The 18,904-nt window shown below is 38.4% G+C and overlaps 2 protein-coding genes across 2 annotated transcripts; one reads left to right on the forward strand and one right to left on the reverse strand.

Annotated features, from left to right (window-relative positions):
* Positions 1–4,780: 4,780 nt before the first annotated feature.
* On the reverse strand, positions 4,781–5,177 carry LOC106000023 (histone H2A type 1-C). The gene has a single exon (XM_013035206.1). The coding sequence runs from the start codon at positions 5,171–5,173 to the stop codon at positions 4,781–4,783; it is 393 nt and encodes a 130-aa protein (XP_012890660.1). The 5' UTR covers positions 5,174–5,177.
* A 295-nt stretch (positions 5,178–5,472) lies between these two features.
* On the forward strand, positions 5,473–17,603 carry LOC106000027 (histone H2B type 1). The gene is made up of 2 exons (XM_013035210.1): positions 5,473–5,890; positions 17,553–17,603. Exon 1 carries the CDS (start codon positions 5,501–5,503, stop codon positions 5,879–5,881), a length of 381 nt encoding a protein of 126 aa, XP_012890664.1. The 5' UTR covers positions 5,473–5,500; the 3' UTR covers positions 5,882–5,890; positions 17,553–17,603.
* The last annotated feature ends 1,301 nt before the right edge of the window (positions 17,604–18,904 follow it).

The following is an 18,904-nucleotide window of genomic DNA, read 5'->3' on the forward strand; positions in this document are numbered from 1 at the left end:
CATTCTTAACGTTTGTACCAAGTATTTACTGAAGATCTATAGGAAGCTTATGAAATAGTAGAGAGATAGATGTTATTTGAAGTCTCTGTGTGTGTGTGTGTGTGTGTGTGTGTGTGTGTACTGAGGCTTGATTTCAGGGCCTAATGCTTTTGCTTAGTGTGTGTGTGTGTGTGTGTGTGTGTGTGTGTGTACTGAGGCTTGATTTCAGGACCTAATGCTTTTGCTTAGTTTTTGTTTGTTTGCTTGCTTTTGTTTTTTTTTTTCTGTTCAAGGCTGGCACTCAACCACATGAGCCAGCCACATCTCCACTTTTTTTGGTAGTTAATTGGAGATAAAGAGTCACACCGACTTTCCTGCGGGAGCTGGCTGTGAAACAAGATCCTCAGATCTCAGCTGCCTGAATAGGTAGAATTACAGGTGTCAGCCACTGGTATCTGGCTGTTATTAGAATTTCAGAGAAAGAGACCATAGAGCTGACCAGCTATAAACATCTAATGTCATTCAAGAAAATAAAAGGACCTTGAAGACAGTTCCAAAGTCATTAGGCTTCATTTCAGGCTTTGGGTATGCATGGGATTCAGTCGGGTTTGTAGTGGGCAGACAAGCCTGAATTCATTTCGGTTCAGAACAATGCCTTGCAAAGTTATGTATGGGCCAGTCTCTCACAGAGAGTTGCTTGGGTGGGACTCTACTATACTGAAGAGGCAAGTTCCAGGCAGAGAAACCAGACAGCATCATGATGGATACACTGCCACTAGAGTACTCCTGAAAGGCAGAGTATCAGATAGCCACAGCAGATTATTCAAGACTGCATTTATAGGTGGTGGACTTCCTTAGCAACCATCTGCCCTTCTTCTTTACTTTCTTTTGGGATGAAAACATGTATCTTATATTTGTCCTATTGCGTATTAGAAGCTTATAACTTGTCTCTCAAGCTTACACAGATTAAAATAAATTAGAAGCCTCAAGCCTTAAAAAGAGAAAAGGATCAATTAAAAGCAATATGCATAAGCTCTAAATCCCTCTGCCCAAAATACAACTAATAATTTTATAAATAGAATCCAATCAAGTTCTGATGCTTTTATCAGTATTACTACTAATTCACTGCTTGATAATTCACTTTATTTTCAAGCCTACATGCCATACTCCAATTTCTCTGAAAAGTACAATGGATATACTTAGTAAAAAGATATTATAATTATTTTCTAGGTATATTGTCTTTTAATTGGCTTCTTCATTATATATATATATATGTATATATATATATATATGTATAATTTTTTTTGGTTGGTCGTGGGGCCTGAACTCTGAGCCTTGGTGCTGTCCCTCAGCTTTTTATTTCAAGGCCAGACTCTACCACTTGAGCCACAGCACCACTTCCACCTTTTTCTGCTATGTGGTGCTGAGAAATCGAACCCTGGGCCTCATGTATGCATGGCAAGCACTCTTCCACCAAGCTACCTTCCCTGCCCTTCTTCATATTTTAATATTACAATCCTGAGATAAAATACAGAGTAGAGAATCATGTGGCAAAATAAGAGCTTTAATCTTAGCTTCAGGGTTCATGAAAACAATTAAATTCCTAGCAATTTATACTTAATATAAATATGTAAATTTATAATTACAACTTAAGACCACTAGATGCCTTTAGGAAGCTACTTATACCTTGCTGACATGTGTGTGTGTGCTCGTATGTGTATGTATATATAACATTTGCTTTTAAAACTTACACTATAAAAATAGTTCAAATGCTACAAAATAATAAAGGAGTGGAAATTACAGCTGTAGTAAGGAGAAGGATTTTTCTAGACAAATTGGAAATTTATAAGGAGATATAAAAATTGGCCAGTATTGTATAAAACTGGTCTGATTTGCTCATGATAGCTTATAATACTAAATAATGATTCTTTCTCATGCTCACATTTCAGTTAAAAACTTAAGATAGACTTTTGTCATTGGTGTCTTCCATTAGCCACCAGTAAATGAGAGACCTGACTCTAAACTTCTCATCAAATTGCCCTAAATTAAAGTTTTTCCCAGGACCCTTGAGGTAAGGTAGATTGAGACCTTCTGAAGGGCTGGAGACCAGCTGAAGTTCCTGAGCATTTATTGTGCATTAGAGAATTTTCCTTAGCAGTAACTGGAGCATTTAGACATAAATAGTGATACTGCAAAGTAGAAGGAGGGAGGAGTTGGGGAGGTGGGGAGGGAAGGGATGGTAGGGGAAAAACAAAGGAGAGGGTAACAACTTTGATAGGAAATGTGCTACCTTACTCATGTAACTGTAACCCCTCTGTGTGTGTGTGTGTGTGTGTGTGTGTATACACACACACACATATACATATATATATATATAACAATTATATATATATATTTAAAAAAAGAAGGTAGATAACTTGGTGAGGAGCTGAGATACATCTGTAAGAACTAAACTTTGCTTGAAGGAGGGCTATTACTAATATCTCTAGGAAAAGAGTTGAAGGACTGGCACTTTATTTCTCTGAAGTTAAAAGCTCCCAACAAAACCTGGATTATAGGGAAATTTCTATTGGAAAGAGAAGGTGTTATTGTCAGCGTTAGACAGTTTTATACTTAAGCCTTATCTAGTAGCAACCTGAGATTCTTGAACAAAGTGACTCCTGACTGCTCAGCTACTGATTTATTCAGGCCAACATTTCCTCCCTGATTATTAAGTATCTATTCTATGCTAGGATCTAGCAGAATACAATTTAACAAAGTAGGCCCTTGACCTTACACTGGTCTTGGGAAGATGAAAATATCAAAGCTAAGAAAGTTCACAATGTATCATTTACTAGTAAATAATTAAATACAAAGTTTTGTTGTTGGAACACAGAAGAGAGAACTAAAATCTCATGTCTTCATTATCTTTTCCTTTATTCACCACACCAAATCAGTTTATCATGTCCTTGGAAAAATACCTAATACCAGAAGTCTTTTTGTTTCACTTATCACCCTCTAAATTAAACCGGTGCTGGTTTCTACCCCCTCTCTAGTGTTTATTATGCTCACACATTATAAAGATTTTCTTCTCTTTAAGTAGATTCAGAGAAACCTAAGTTCTTCCTTTAAGTTATCCACAGAGTTTATAGAATTTCATGAGTAATGTTTTGGTTTGTGGGCAAAGTTGTCATTTTGTATTAATTGTTATTAAAAAAATCTCCATACCAGGTATGAGAAGTACTGCTTTCTGGCCTTGGGACTTAATTTAGACTGTGTTTTTCCATTTGCTCATCATTAATTATACAACAGAAATGAAATTTATCTTTTGGATTGTTGGATGACATGAATAAGAACACATAGGAACATGCCTAGCACATAATAATGCCTTACTTGGTATTTATTTCCATTTCCCTTGACCAGCCTGTGTTCTAATTTCAGAACTCACATTACTGAGCTGCTTGTATTCATAACAAGTGACTACAGATATAAGAAGAGTTGGAGGCAGAGAGAAGTTAGATACCTAGGCTAAGGGTAACACCTAGGAAGCTCATATTAAGTAATTTTGACCCAAGTATACAAAGGAAATGTTTAATAAATAAATAAATAATCCAGTACTCACAGTAGGCATTGTGAGGTGGTTAGGTCTTATGACACCTCAGAAAATGCCTCAAGGCATTGTGAGGTGGTTCGGTCTCATGACACCCCAGAAAAATTTAAATGCTGATCAAGGTAGCAACTTCTTTTTTTTAGTTGGTATATGAGGAAAGGGTAGTTGCTGGAGATAGATTTGAGAAGAGGCTGCCTGAAGACCCTAAAGATGGAAGTATCTGCTAAATAGAGTCATCTGAAACAGCTTTAGCTTGGATTAAGAAACAAAGACCAAATCAAAGTATTTGATTGCCAGGAACTGAAATGATTTGAATGATTTCACTGATTCAGTGTGGAATTACAGAAGTCTAATTACGTAACTGCTTTGCTTGACCAGTTTACGTAACTGCTTTGCTTGACCAGTCTGCTCAGGGAAGGCATGTTTGCAAGCCTTAGTCCACTGGGCTTCCCTCCCTATGTATTCCCACTCATGCCCCAACTTTGTCATCCTGGAGAAAATTGAACACCAAGAACCCAAGGAAACAGAATCCAAGAGGTTTTTGCATGGTCTCAGATTTGTCTCTTGTAGTTGTTACAAGATCACTAGTAGAAAAGGTTTTCAGAGGCGTTGGGAGTCCTTAAAATTTAGTTATATCCTTGTATGCTGAGCAGTGTTTTAGATTAGGAACATTTAAATGATCATGATCTCTAAGATAGCTCAGTTTATCTTTCTGCTCAGTGAATTCGGTTCCAAAGACCTGAGTATATGTGACCCATCTTCCAAATCTCTCAAACTTAGCTCATGGGCTGTTTTTCGTGTGCCAGAACTGGAAATTAAGTTCTCAGATTGTCACTAAGCTCGTTTTCTCCAGTTTAGTGCTTTTACACAATCAACTTCCAGTTTTCTGTAGTCTCCTTGATTTGTCTGCAGCAGGCTGGACTCAAACCGTGGTCCGTAATTCTCAGCCTTCTTAGTACCTAGGATTAAAGATGTGAGCTACTTAAGATAACTACCTACACCTTAGTTCTGGTTGGGAGCTATAATGGTGTGCCAACCAACATCTCAGAAAACACATTTAACTTTACAGCTTGGGGCAGAGCTATCCTATCTACTAACTTTATCGATAGTGGTTTTAGCTCTTTTTTTGATATTAGTGGGGGCTCTGAAAAGAGCCTTTGGGGTTTGAAAGCGTTTCCGGTAGGTGAGGTGTCCGCCAACTCATTTGCCAATTCATTTGCCCTTAGCCTTGTGGTGGCTCTCGGTCTTCTTGGGCAGCAGCACCGCTTGGATGTTGGGCAGGACGCCGCCCTGAGCGATCGTAACTCGGCCAAGCAGTTTGTTGAGCTCCTCGTCGTTGCGGATGGCCAGCTGCAGGTGGCGCGGGATAATGCGCGTCTTCTTGTTGTCGCGGGCCGCGTTTCCAGCCAGCTCGAGGATCTCGGCCGTCAGGTACTCCAGCACGGCCGCCAGGTACACCGGGGCGCCGGCGCCGACGCGCTCGGCATAGTTACCTTTGCGAAGCAGCCGATGAACTCGGCCCACGGGGAACTGGAGCCCGGCTCTAGAGGACCGAGACTTCGCTTTCGCGCGAGCTTTACCGCCTTGCTTGCCTCGCCCAGACATCTTCAAACGTCAAACGTCACAAAAGCAGATGAAAAAACCACACGAAAATAGTCACGTAGTGCGTAAAACATGGCTGCTTTTATAGACATTTCCGGGTTAATAGATTTGGTTCTCTGATTGGCTAGGGCAAACATCTATGAAATAGCCAATAGAAAAGCCGAGTTTCCATACTTTATTTACATAACCCGGCCCACGAATGACAGCCTTTCGGCTTCTCTTCCAATTAAATAACACTTGCTCAGTATCCCTCATTAGCATAAATGCTCTATAAATAGGGGAAATTCCCATTCGGTTACTACTGCATTTCCTGTCTTTGGACATCTCAAGATGCCTGAGCCAGCGAAGTCCGCTCCTGCTCCCAAAAAGGGCTCTAAGAAGGCCGTCACCAAGGCGCAGAAGAAAGACGGCAAGAAACGCAAGCGCAGCCGCAAGGAGAGTTACTCGGTGTACGTGTACAAGGTGCTGAAGCAGGTCCACCCGGACACCGGCATCTCGTCCAAGGCCATGGGCATCATGAACTCGTTCGTGAACGACATCTTCGAGCGCATCGCGGGCGAGGCGTCTCGCCTGGCGCACTACAACAAGCGCTCGACCATCACGTCTCGGGAGATCCAGACGGCCGTGCGCCTGCTGCTGCCCGGGGAGCTTGCCAAGCACGCCGTGTCCGAGGGCACCAAGGCTGTCACCAAGTACACCAGCTCCAAGTAAACCGGCCAAGTAAGCTTCAACTTCATATCCCCAAAGGCTCTTTTAAGAGCCACCTACTATTACCAAAATAGAGCTGCAAATGTCTTGTAGTGTTTTTACCAGCCAAAAGACTAAACATTGCTAGCATTTCAATGAGATTAAGACGGTGGAGGCTGACTTTAACCTTGTGGCATTTCTTACATACTGTCGTTGGGGGAGTATTTTAGAATGTCCTGGGAAATGAAAGACCCAGTCATGATCGTACTGGCGTCAGAAACTAGCAAGTAGCTATTTCTTCCACTAGAGGTGCTTTTGCTACCTAGGTAGTTTTTACAGTCTGGTGTATTTCACCAACCCTTAAACACTTACTCGTTGCCTTTGGCAACTTTTAAGTACCTAAAACTGTTTAGACTATGAGAAGTTTAGGGGACAGCTAAGATAAAAAGTTTTAAAATACATAGGCTACCAAATTACCCTTAGGACCCTCATCTTAAAATCTGCAGTTTTGATACCTGGGAAGTGTATAGTGAATGAAAGACTTTGCGAGTCTTCCATTTGACCAGTGCTTTGCAATCTGCTGCTTGGATATGCAATATCCTGATAAAGTGTTAGATTTTTGAGCTATTACACTTAATTAAAGTGAAAGTGGAAGTCAGGACACGGAAGATGTTTGTGATTCCACAACGGGCCTCAAAGATTTTCAGTGTATGGCGAGATTGCTTTTTGTATAATTTAGTCCTTTCTCTGCTTGCTAAGTAATCATTTTAACCATAAAATGCAGTCATTGCACAGGCTGGATGCATTAGCCTTTCCTTCTACATAAATTCCCCTTTTGCGTGTTTTAATTATATTCTGTTGTTTATTCTCTCCCCACTACAAGTGTCACTTGTTTTTTTCTCCAATGCAATTAAAAAGTACATTAATCATTAACTCCTAGTGAGCTTATTTTTGAAGGTTCCACATCAAGATACAGTTTATCTTAATCCTATAACAAGAATCGGCAGTAATGGGAATGAGGAGTAGAAAAGTTCTCATTTTGACATTTTCCTTTCTTCTTTTCTTTTTGGTTGTCCTGGAATTTAAACAGAAGATAATGTCCTAAGGAGCCATTCTAGCTCTCCATTTCGCCCTTGAAAGATAAAATATTGTGATTTCCCAAGTCTTGTTTCTGTGTGTGTGTGTGTGTGTGTGTGTGTGTGTTGACTAATTGATGGTTAAGGATGAAATCTGGCTCATTAATTTTTTTTAAGGATTGATGATATTTGGGGATTTTGATACTTTTTTGTTTGAGAACATGTAATCAAATGTTGGTTCTGGCCTTTGCTGGGAACTTGTGTTTCATGTTTGTGTTTGTATGCATCTTTTCTCCTGAAAATTTTCTTTTGTGTGGTGTTTATACATTATGAGTCCAAACACTTTTCATTATCTGCAAAAATAGTATGCTTGTGTCAATGACAATTTGAATATAAAATAGCTCCCCACAATAACTTTCCCCTCACCCCCGGGGAACTCAGGGCCTGGGCACTGTCCTTGAACTTCAATGCTATCACTTTACCACTTAATCTACAGCACCACTTCAGGCTTTTTCTGTTTATGTGGTACTGAGGAATTAAACCCAGGACTTCATGCATGCTAGGCAAGCACTCTACCACTAAGCCACATTCCATGTTGAACCTAACAAGAGAAGGCCAAGAATCCAAGGAAACCGAATTTCTTGCCTTAAATCATTTAAAATATGATCCAGTAATTCCAAATGATTGTCCTTTCAGGCTTTCTATTAAAGGATAAAGTGGTGAGAAATTGGGCTACTAAGCCTGAAAAAAGAGTGCTTCTCGTATGTGTGTAAAACAAAGATTTAATATTTTTTAAACCTTGATGCATTTATTATAAGGGATAAAGTGAATTTCCTACCAAATTTAACAGAGTAACAAAATTGCTCATCTAAATAATAGTGCCTCTGACCCTACATTTTTATTTCTTTGAAAACTTCAATTTGTGTCTGTGGCTCTGATTTTTAACTTGAGTTATTGCATTATTACAGTTATCCTATCTTGTACAACCACTGAAAAGATTTTCTATTTGTTTGAATGCAAGTAATTTTTCAATATTGTGTACCTCAACAGGAAATGAATACATTATAATATTAACCCAAATTTAATTGGATTACATGAAAGACTTTATAATGCATTAATTTTCATTAAAAGAGCATTTTCTTCTTTTGCCAGTCCTGGAGCTTGAATTCAGGGCCTGGGCATTGTTCCTGAGCTTCTTTTGCTCAAGGCTAGCACTCTATAACCTGTGCCACACAGTCCAACTTCTAGCTTTTTCTGAGTATGTGGTGTACTGAGGAATCAAACCCAGGGCTTCATGTATGCTAAGCAAGCACGCTACCACTGGGCCACCTTCCCAGTCCCCAAAGCTCATTTTCTAAAAGCTCCAAATCTCAAACTTTAAGGTGCTTTAAGGTGCTGCTTTAAGTTGTAATCCAATGAAAAATTTTTATGAATTTCATTAGTGGTCTTGGTTAGCAGGTTGTAATAAAAAACATATATGATTTTAGAATAACTTGGAAAGTTTAATACTTGGTATATCTTTTTGTAAGAAAAAGTACATATTTCTGAGATTACTTTTGGATAAAATCAGTGGTTCAATAATTTTAAAAAGGTACTTTCCTTAAGAGTATAATTATCAGTAAAATATATAAAAATAAAAAACAGTCCTGCCTTTTTATGATTATCATAATTTTATTTTATTTATTTTGGGGGGGGGCGGTCATGGGCCTGAACTCTGGGCCTGGGTGCTGTCCCTCAGCTCTTCAGCTCAAGGCTAGCACTCTACCCCTTTAGCCACAGTGCTGCCACTTCCGGCTTTTTTTTTTTTTTACTGCTTATGTGGTGCTGAGGAATAGAACCTATTTACATTTACTAAATTTCAGTAGATTTAGAAGAGTAAAAATCACTTTATATAATTTAAAAATTGTAACTTATGCATAGAATAAATCATGTCATTTTAAAAGTTGAATATATTTTTATAATGTTAAAAATTATATGGACTCAGCCAGGTGCCAGCAGCTGACACCTGTAATCTTAGCTGCTTAGGAGGCTGTGATTTCAGGTAGTGGAATTAGTGAGATTCTCAACTACAGTTAGCCAAGAAAAAGTCAGAAGTAGACTTGTGGCTCAAGTAATAGAGCACTAGCCTTGAGCATAAAAGCTCAAGGACGTTGCCCAGGCCCTGAATCCAAGCCCCAAGACACTCTCTCTCTCTCTCTGCCTTTCTTTCTCCCTCTCTCTCTCTCTCTCTCTCTCACACACACACACACACTATACACTATAAGGATTCACTGGATACTGGTAGCTCACATCTGTAATCCTAGCTACTCAGGAGGCTGAGATATGGGGATCAAGATTTAAAGCCAGCCCTGGCAAGAAAGTTTGTATCCAATATAAGTATCAATATAAATATATATGTATATATATAAATATATGTATGTATATTTATACACACACACATATATATATACATATATATGTATATATATATATATATATATATGCCAGCAAACAGCTGGAAGTGGAGCTGTGGCTGTAGTGGTAGAACACCAGCCATGAGTATAGAAGCTAAAAGACAGGTCTTGAGTTCAAGATCCAGTACTATACTTCCTTCAAAAAAAAAAAAACCCTATGCCTCAATATGTCAACTTAAAAAACTGAAAACACAGTTTATGATAATTCTTAACTTAGATAAATATTAAATCAATTATTTCCTAATCATTGGATATTACCAATATATTATCTAACTTGAAGATTATAAGGTAAAAATCACAAAAGAGCTTCTACTAGTCATCTATTTTTATGTGTTTTATAGTGATCAATTATTAAGTTATAGAACATGTAGACAGTGCGTTAAGAATGACAGATGTGTTTTTGACATATACAATATACACGTGAGCTTAGAGGACAGACAGGTATTGGATGGCTGCCTGTTTTCCTAGTCCCTCTGAGGAAACAATTGCCTGTTCTGTTTAAGGACTATTGTTAATACAAATACAACAGTTTCCAGTGAATCCTTATAGTATGTGTGTGTGAGAGAGAGAGAGGGAGAGAGAGAAGGAGGAAGAGAGATAGAGAAGAGAGAAAGAGAGAGAGAGAGTGTGTGTGTGTCTTGGGGCTTGGATTCAGGGCCTGGGCACTGTCCTTGAGCTTTTATGCTCAAGACTAGTGTTGCCAGATTCTGTAATTACAGAGAAACACACACACACACACACACACACACACACACGTTTAGTTGGTGCTGTTTAGAATATAGCAAATTCAATTTATTATGTAGTCACTCTAAAACTACATACTTTATCTTGTTTTTATGTAGCCATAATGAATGTTCATATGATAACCTGTTTCCTAAGGCACCTTTATTCTTTACCTATCTTAATTTCAAACTCTAAATTCAAAATAAGGAAACAATTTACATGCCTTTTATGCACCAAAACTATCTTTGGACTTTGCTTGATGATATTTTTGGGGAAAAAATTCCCCCATAGCTTAATTAAAGGTAGGATGCCAAAACAACTAGTTATATTTCATTGTTTCTAAAGAACAGTTAATGAGAATTGATATCTGTTGTTGTTATATGAGCAGGTTTTAATTCAACATGTCCATTTATGTGTCCACTGCCTCTTAATATAATGGTTTGTTGTTTTTTTAATGCTTGGAAATCCCTTTTGCTCTATGCAAAATCATTTTTCATAATTATACCATATTCTACTAAAAATAATGTGGAAACCTAATATCCTATGTCTAGGTATAATACCAGGTTTTATAGACCTCAAGTCCAAAGTTCTGGATTCCCAGAATAGGTGTAGGCACTCAACCCTCATATCCTGAACAGACAGACATGGTAAAGGGTGGAGAAAGAACATTTATTACATGGTAGCCATGGGAAGGCAGCACTTCAGTACATCTTCAGCCATTTTTGGAAGGTATCGACATTGGCTTTAGGTTACATAGGAGAATTGGAATCAGGAGGTGAAGAGTACAAATAAGTTAGAACAGTCTTAAGTCATAAGTATGATCTAGGTGATCATTAGCTAAGTCTGTCTTTCAAGGAGTTTCAGATGAGTTTTCACTTTATCATTGGAAGGGATAGAATAGGTTGGGCCTGGAAGATGGTCTCCTAGTTTTGGACTGTTCTTTTTAAGATAAGAAGATGATATTATCTGTTTGAGGGGCAGTTTGGTAACCATTTCTAGATTTTTATCCTGTCTTTCTTGCAGTACAGAGTGGTTGTAAAGTAACTACAGCAGAGAATAGCTCAGATCAACAGGCACAGATACAAATTTTGTAGAACTTTTGGTTAATTTTTCTATTGCAGATAGTCTACAGGTTTTACTTCTCTATTATAAAAGTCTTTTTTTTTAACTTTACTGGATTAAATCATTCTATTGTTTGACAAACCTTGCATACAAGTAATTGTATGTCTATATGTCCTTGAGTTACTGTTTGACAATATGAAGCACATTGAGCCTAAAGGATGCTAACATGCCTGATTATAAAGACCGGATAAGGATTATATGAAATAGTAAATTAAACAAAACACTTGTCTCCTAACTGTATTATCTCAATAAAATGGTCACAAAACATCCTTCCTTCATGAAAGAAGTGAAGCTTCTGAAGAAAGATTTTGGAGCCAGTTTGGTTTTCAGCTCACCACTTGTTAGCTGTAAGGTTTTGAGGCAAGTCATTCAATATGTCTGTGCCTCAGAGTCCTCACTTGTTCCTTGAGATGATAATAACAGCTCTTGCTTTCTAACAGTGGGTAAGGATTAAAGATCTCTAATGCATGCAAAGTATTGTCGGCTGGTACTTGACAAAATTCTTTTTTTGGGGGGGTTGTCTGGTCGTGGGGCCTGAACTCTGGGCCTGGGTGCTGTCCCTCAGCTCTTCAGCTCAAGGCTAGCGCTCTACCACTTAAGCCACAGTGCCACTTCTGGCTTTTTTCTTTTTTGCTTATGTGGTTCTGAGAAATTGAGCCCAGGGCCTCATGTATGCAAGGCAAGCGCTCTACCACTGAGCCACCTTCCCAGCCCCCACAAAATTCTTATATACATTCTTATACTAAAAGATGAGGCAGCTTATGGTTGAAAACCTTGATTGGAGTTAATATGTCACATATTGGAATTATACTAATTATTTGATATATAAATGCCAACTGATTGTACTGTTTTTACCCAACAGATTGAGAGAAAATTCATTTTTATGAACACATAATTATTTCTATAGGATTATTTCTAAGAACATTAAAAAAAATCCATAGCTATAGACTTTGAATTTGGAACATTATGTAGATTTAGCATCTTATCAGATCATGTCAGTAATTTGTTAAAAGGTATTAAAATTAGCTTTTCTGAACCTTTACCTCATGCAATACAAAGTATTAAATTAAATTAGGCAGAGTGCACAGCTGACTGGGACTTTATCTGCAAGACATATCATTATGTCCTAATTCAATGCTTTGGATTAAAAGTCAGCTTGACATGTCTTGGGAATTGTGGGTTGACCATAAATGAGACAAAGGGAAGTTGATCTGGACAATAAGCTACTTTCTTCCAATATCTGAGTAGGAACAACAACAACAAAAAGATGAAACATTGGTTAACTTAATGATTCATGTGCCTTTACTGCCCAATGAATAATTGGTAGAATAATTTCTACAAAAATCTGGCTTCATGTCACTATACTTGCTCATATCCCAGTATTAGTCCTTGCTGCTGGCTCAGTAGGGATGAATGGATAAAAACAATGGAACTTACCTCATTATGAGGAGATAGTCACACTAAAGGAGGCAACTCTGATGTAAACCTAGTGACCTCATTATTTTTCCTTATCCTTTGATCTTATGTTCTCAACCTTAAGACAATTTGATAAGAATAGTTCAGAATAAGCTGACCTAGTGACACATTCCTTTGATCCACTGGACAGGTTAAGGAAAGATCAAAAGTTTGAGCCTAGCCCTAACTGCATCTACATAGTGAATTCAATGTCAGCCTAAAATATAGTGTGAGGCTGTGAACTCACAAAACAAACCAAAAACCCCCGAAACTTTGTTCTCACCTTTCCATTATTTTCTGTCCTTTAATTTTTATATTTTCTTCACTGTAATTGGCCCAAATTTAGATATAGTATACAGAAATATTGAATTTTTAAATTTGATTTTATTTTTAGATTTTGTTAAACAATTTAGGTGGTGGACCTTAGGTACTAGATTCTTTTTTTTTTTTTCTTGCCAGTCCTGGGCTTGAACTCAGGGTCTGGGCTCTGTCTCTGAGCCTCTCTATGCCCAAGGATGAGGACCTACTACTTGAGCCACAAAGCCACTTCCAGCTTTTTTGAGTAGTTTATTGGAGATAAGTCTCCTTTTTTTTTGTTGGTGTTGTTGGTCATGGGGCCTGAACTCAGGGCCTGGGCACTGTCGCTGAGCTCTTCAGCTCAAGGCTAGCATTCTACCATTTGAGCCACAGCACCACTTCTGGCTTTTTCTGTTTATGTGGTGCTGAGGAATCAAACCCAGGGCCTCATGCATGCGAGGCAAGCACTCTACCACTGAGCCACCTGCCCAGCCCCATATACTAGATTCTTAAATGCCCACTTTGTGTTTTAATGTGTGGAAATAAATGCAGTTTGAGAATATATATACGTACATATATATATATATATATACATGTATATATATGCAATTCAGAAATTCTACAGAAATGATGCAAGTTCTGATATCTTGAGTGGAAATAAAACCTTGTAGCTTCAAGTGTGGGCTGAAGATGCTCAGCTAGAAGTAAGAGTCTTTTGGAAAGTTTGAAAAAAAATCACTCAGTATTCTATACTTTAAGAATCAGAAACACATCAATTCTAAACATAAATAAGACTAAGCAGGTCCCTCTTTTTCTCCAGTACTGGGCTTTGAATTCAAGCACTGAGCTTGCTAAGCAGAGACTCTACTACTTGAACCATATACCTCCAGCCTAGGCAAAGTAAAATTCTAGCTGCAAATGAGAGGAAGGTCCTTTGTCCTGCTAACATGGTTTGTGGCATCACAGTTCTAGAATGGCCTGGAAAGTGCTTTATCTTGCTTTCTAGAAATGCCACAAACACCTGAGACATATGGTTTGGCAGGCCTTCCCTCCTCCTTCTGTTGTGTCTCTTCTGCTCCTCTCTCTGTCATGCAGTGTATTTCCAAATATGCATACATCTAGCTTTTCCTGATTTCCTGTTGGTACCATATTTTTCACCTTGTTCTTTAAAGGTTTTCCTTTCTATTGTATTCAGAAAATTTACTCATTCTGCGGTCAGCTAAGCCAGCTAGTATCTCTGATGCTTTGAGGCATTTGAGGTTTGCTAGGGGATAACATTTAGTAAAATCACTGACTAGGATACCAGTTGTGACGATATTAAGACTTAGGCATGATGGGCTAAATTAGGGGGTAGCACGGGTGAAGGAGGTATGTTAGTATGGATGGGAATATTGACTTTATTTCAGTAGATAAACCAAAGATCCAAATAAGGTAAGTAATACTGTTGCCTTAAACAAGTCCTCAAAACTTAGTAACTAACACCATAGTTTATTACTCCATTATGTACTGTCTCAGCATTGCAAGAGGATGAGGTTCCACTTTCAGGAAGAACATCTTCCACCTTGTACATTGGGTATCCTTGGGTCCTAGAAATCTCTGCTGGAAATTCCACATCAGTCCAACAGACAGTGGAAGAAAGACAAGTGCCATTGTGAGAGAGATTGTCATGAACCAGGCCTAGAAGTAGCACACATCATTTCTGAATGCCTTCCATTGGCCATAACTTATTCTCAGCCTCACATATCTCCCAGTGAAGCAAGAGGCTGTCAGTGTACGTATGCAGGTAAAAAGCAAGGTTTGATGTGTGAGGAGCAAGTACATTCTGTTATTATGTCCTGTTCTTCTTTGTCTTCCCCCTCTTCTTCTTTCCCTTTCTCTTATTCCTCTAACCCTTTGGTTCCTATTAAAGGGCTCTACAAGGGCTTTTCATTAGCCATAACAATATCTAGCTCAGGTTGAATACAGGCCAATTCTTAGATGACTGACAGAGGGAGCTTCTTCACTTTGCCCTGACCCTGAAGAACTCGTTGTCTGGTTCTTGTTCCTCCAGCTGCTTTGGAGCCATTGTCAATGGCTAATTCCCTAGAAAAGGAGAAAGTCATTACTCTCAGGAACTTAATGTCTCTACTGGAGAAGACTGGCAGCAAACAGTAGAACTTAAGTATATAGACTTCAACCAAAGGATAAGGTCTAGGAAAAGGGTAAAGACAAAACAGGGAAAGGGAGATTATATATAGTTGATATGATATGATATTGCAAACATGAATATCAATGCAAATGCTTAATATGATAATAGTAGCTAACTGTGATGTTGAATAAGTACCAGGCAGTGTTCTAGTGTTTTGCCATATTAACTTTATAGTCCAGGAGTAAAATGTTAGTGGGAAAGCATAAAGGAAGCCCTTTAGGGATAAACCAATCATGAAAAATGGAGAAATAAAGTCCTATTATCCTTCACTATTATTTTTACTGTGTTGATTGTATGTGTGAAATTAGGAAGGTAGGTGTACAGATGCATGAGAGTACACAGAGGTATGGGGTTACTTTCAGCACAGTCTTTAAGTTTGGTGATTTTTCAATAGTGTCTAAGAGAACATGTACACTACATTTGTTAAAGCTACTGGGCTGGAGGCAATCCATAAGCATGGGAACATCAAAGATGGTATCTTGAGTTTGTAGAGATGGTCAAAGACCATGACCCTCACCAATAGGAAGGAATAACTTCTTTGTGACTACACTGATTACAGGCTCTTCTTCCAAGTAGATCTTTATCAAATCCACATGACTTTGATTATCCCCATCCACTTTTAAGCAAGTTCATGCAAAGATGTAACAAAAATCTCTCAGGGCTGGGAAGGTGGCTCAGTGATAGAGTGCTTGCCTTACATGCTTGAGGCCCTGGTTTCAATTCCTCAGCAAGAAGAAAAAAAAAGCCAGAAGTGGTGCTGTGGCTCAAGTGGTAGAGTGCTAGCCTTGAGCTGAATTGCTGAAGGACAGTGCCCAGGCCCAGAGTTCAGGCCCCACAACCAGACCCCCCCCAAAAAAATCTCTCAAAAATGAAGTTATGTTTGATGTAACAAGTATGAGTCACAATTTCAAACCCTCAAATGAGCTGATTGTGGGAATGCTTGTCACAGAAACCCACATCTTCCTGGCAGACTAATGGTTCAGCCCAGAGATAGTTGAGATGATTCTCTATTAAGCAAACACTGCATACCTTTCTCTACAGCTGATTCCAACATGTGGAGAGCATAAAACAGGATTCATTATTATTATGTTGTCAAGAAGAAGGAAAAAAATACATTTTATAATACTTCAAGAAAGAGCATTTATTTGGTCACTTTTCCATTCGATATATTTTGTTTGATATCACTTTTTAAAAAGAAAGAAGGCATGGAGTCATTTCCTCTGCCATCTACTCAAAGGGATTAGAACTTGACAGAAGGGATGCTTCTGAGAACTTATTTTTTCACTTTATGAAGAGAAGGCTTGATTTTTATATTTTTATACTTTTATTATCATAAGGGTGATGTTCAGAGGGGTACAGTTATATAGGTGAGGTAATGAGTACATTTCTTTTGGGACAGTGCCACCCTTTTCCTCATTCTCTCCCAGTTTTCTAAGAACTTTTAACAACTGCTCTTGGTGTGAATAACAAGCATGAACTATGTAACCTGTCATCATTCAAGGACCTTTGGTATCCCTCACTGGTAGCTCTACCAGATCATGGCCAATCTAACGTGACCATTTTAAACAGTCTTTTCACCTTGGCATGTGTGTCTCCTTTGCAAAAAACTCTTTTCACCTGACAACTTCATATTCTTTAATATTTTTCTAAAATGGTATTCATGGGACACTGACTAGGTCACAGTCATCATTTGTTTTAGCAATATACACACACAAGTATACAGTATGTGGGTTCATGGAAGAGGCCCACCACTCAACAGCTGTACTACCTGGGAAATGAATGCCTTATCTCCTCATCTATAGCGCAGGGAAAATGGCAGTTGTTGCAATAACTGAATGCATTACTATCATATTTTGACTATGAAATGCTCCCCCTCAGCCTCATGTGTTGGGTACCTTGTTGGCTGATGGGCTTTTGAATGTGACTGGATTCTGAAGGTTATAACTAAATAAGTACTAATAATCCTTTGGTGGAGACATACGATGATGGCCTTATTGGGAGTTGTTAAAAAAAAAAAGTAGGAGGTTGGATCTATGGAGTATATAAGTCACTGAGGTTAGGGGGTGTCCTTGGGGCCACATGTTGCTCTGGCCCTTTCCTATATTCAGTCTGCTTCCTGCCCACCGTGATTTGATCTGGTCTGCTAATGCTTCCCCACTATGCGGGTCTGAAATTTCTGAAGCTATGAGCTAAAGTAAATCCTTCCTCTCTTAAATTCTAGGTATTCTGGACACATATGTAAAAATTTTACCAACACATTTATCTATAAAGTGCTTAAGTAATTTTCTAGAATGAGAAAACATACCATTATTCTCAGAGTCAGAATATCAGATATCTGATGAATTAAAGAACTAAATTGGTCTTTTTTTTTTTTTAAACAGGAGAAGCAGCCGTTAGACATATCTTTTCTATGCTGGACTCTGTTTCATCTCACAAATGAAATAATGAAAATGGATGATATTAGAAGAAGATAAGCAACCAGTATTTTAATACCAAAACATTAGTTTTTTCCCTCCAAGTATAAAAATATTAAATGTTTATTGTTGAAATCTGTGAAAAACAGAAATGTACAACAAAGACTATCTTTCCTAGTATCTCCTATTCTTTTTACATATATGTGAGGTAATTACCTATATAAATATGAATATATGATCTACATGTATGTAATAAATAAATACCATGTATAAAACAAATATGTGTTGTGATGTAAATAGTTTTTTATAGCTACAGTTAAAATCAATTATAGATGTTTAGTATTTATGAATGGAGACTTATGTGATTAGTTCTATGTTGTTGAGCATTTTGAGTCCTTTTTAAATGCAATATAGGTCATGCAAATCACCTATCTTTATACACACACACACACACACACACACACACACGTATATATTTTTTTGCTGGTCATGGGCCCTGAACTCTGGGCCTGGGCGCTGTTCCTCAGCTGTTCAGCTCAAGGCTAGCACTCTGCCACTTGAGCCACAGTGCTGCTTCCAGCTTTTTCTGCTTATGTGGTGCTGAGGAATCGAACCCAGGGCCTCATGCATGCAAGGCAAGCTCTCTACCACTGAGCCACCTTCCCATCCCCCTGTACCTTTTTTTCAAAGGAGAAAACTAGGTCAACAACTGGCCAAGATTGTTTGCTTAAGTGCTTGCCTTGCATGTACAAGGGGGTGGGGCAGGGAGGAGGGAGGGATGGAAGAATAGGCTATGTTTGTCCCACAATTTGCACAGCAGGCAGATCATGAGTTGAACTTTGTCTCAAGAAAAGAAAACATAAACTCCTACAGTTCTTTGGCCTATAATAATTACCAAAGTTATCATACAGACATTTGAGGATCTTCACAAAATAGTCTTAAGGGGTTTTCTTCATCTGAAACCTTGGGTTCCAGTCACATTGAGCTTTTCTTAGTATTCTCCTGAAAGGCCTGGCCTTCATGATCAAGCATTTAGCTCCAGCCTTATCACAAAGGCCTCCCAGGGGAAGCTTTAACAGAGTATCACTTTTCTGACACATCTAGCACAGCTTGGATCTGTGGTTTCCACTGGGCTATTCAGGCCAAGGTTCCTGACTCATGATACATAATTATTTATGAAAAGAGAAGAAAAACTCAGTAGTGGAGACACAGTCATTGTTTTACTCCATCCTTATGGGTTTTCCTATGTTGCTTCAGACATGAAGTAGCTTTTGTCACAGACAATTTATGCTGTGTAGATTAGGCCTTATTGCATTATG

This window comes from Dipodomys ordii, unplaced genomic scaffold, assembly GCF_000151885.1.
Source record: "Dipodomys ordii isolate 6190 unplaced genomic scaffold, Dord_2.0 Scaffold206, whole genome shotgun sequence".
Lineage (NCBI taxonomy): Eukaryota > Metazoa > Chordata > Mammalia > Rodentia > Heteromyidae > Dipodomys > Dipodomys ordii.

Bases quoted from the DNA above. Each gene is read 5' to 3' on its own strand.
- LOC106000023 (XM_013035206.1), bottom strand. From the start codon at position 5,173: ATGTCTGGGCGAGGCAAGCAAGGCGGTAAAGCTCGCGCGAAAGCGAAG.
- LOC106000027 (XM_013035210.1), top strand. From the start codon at position 5,501: ATGCCTGAGCCAGCGAAGTCCGCTCCTGCTCCCAAAAAGGGCTCTAAG.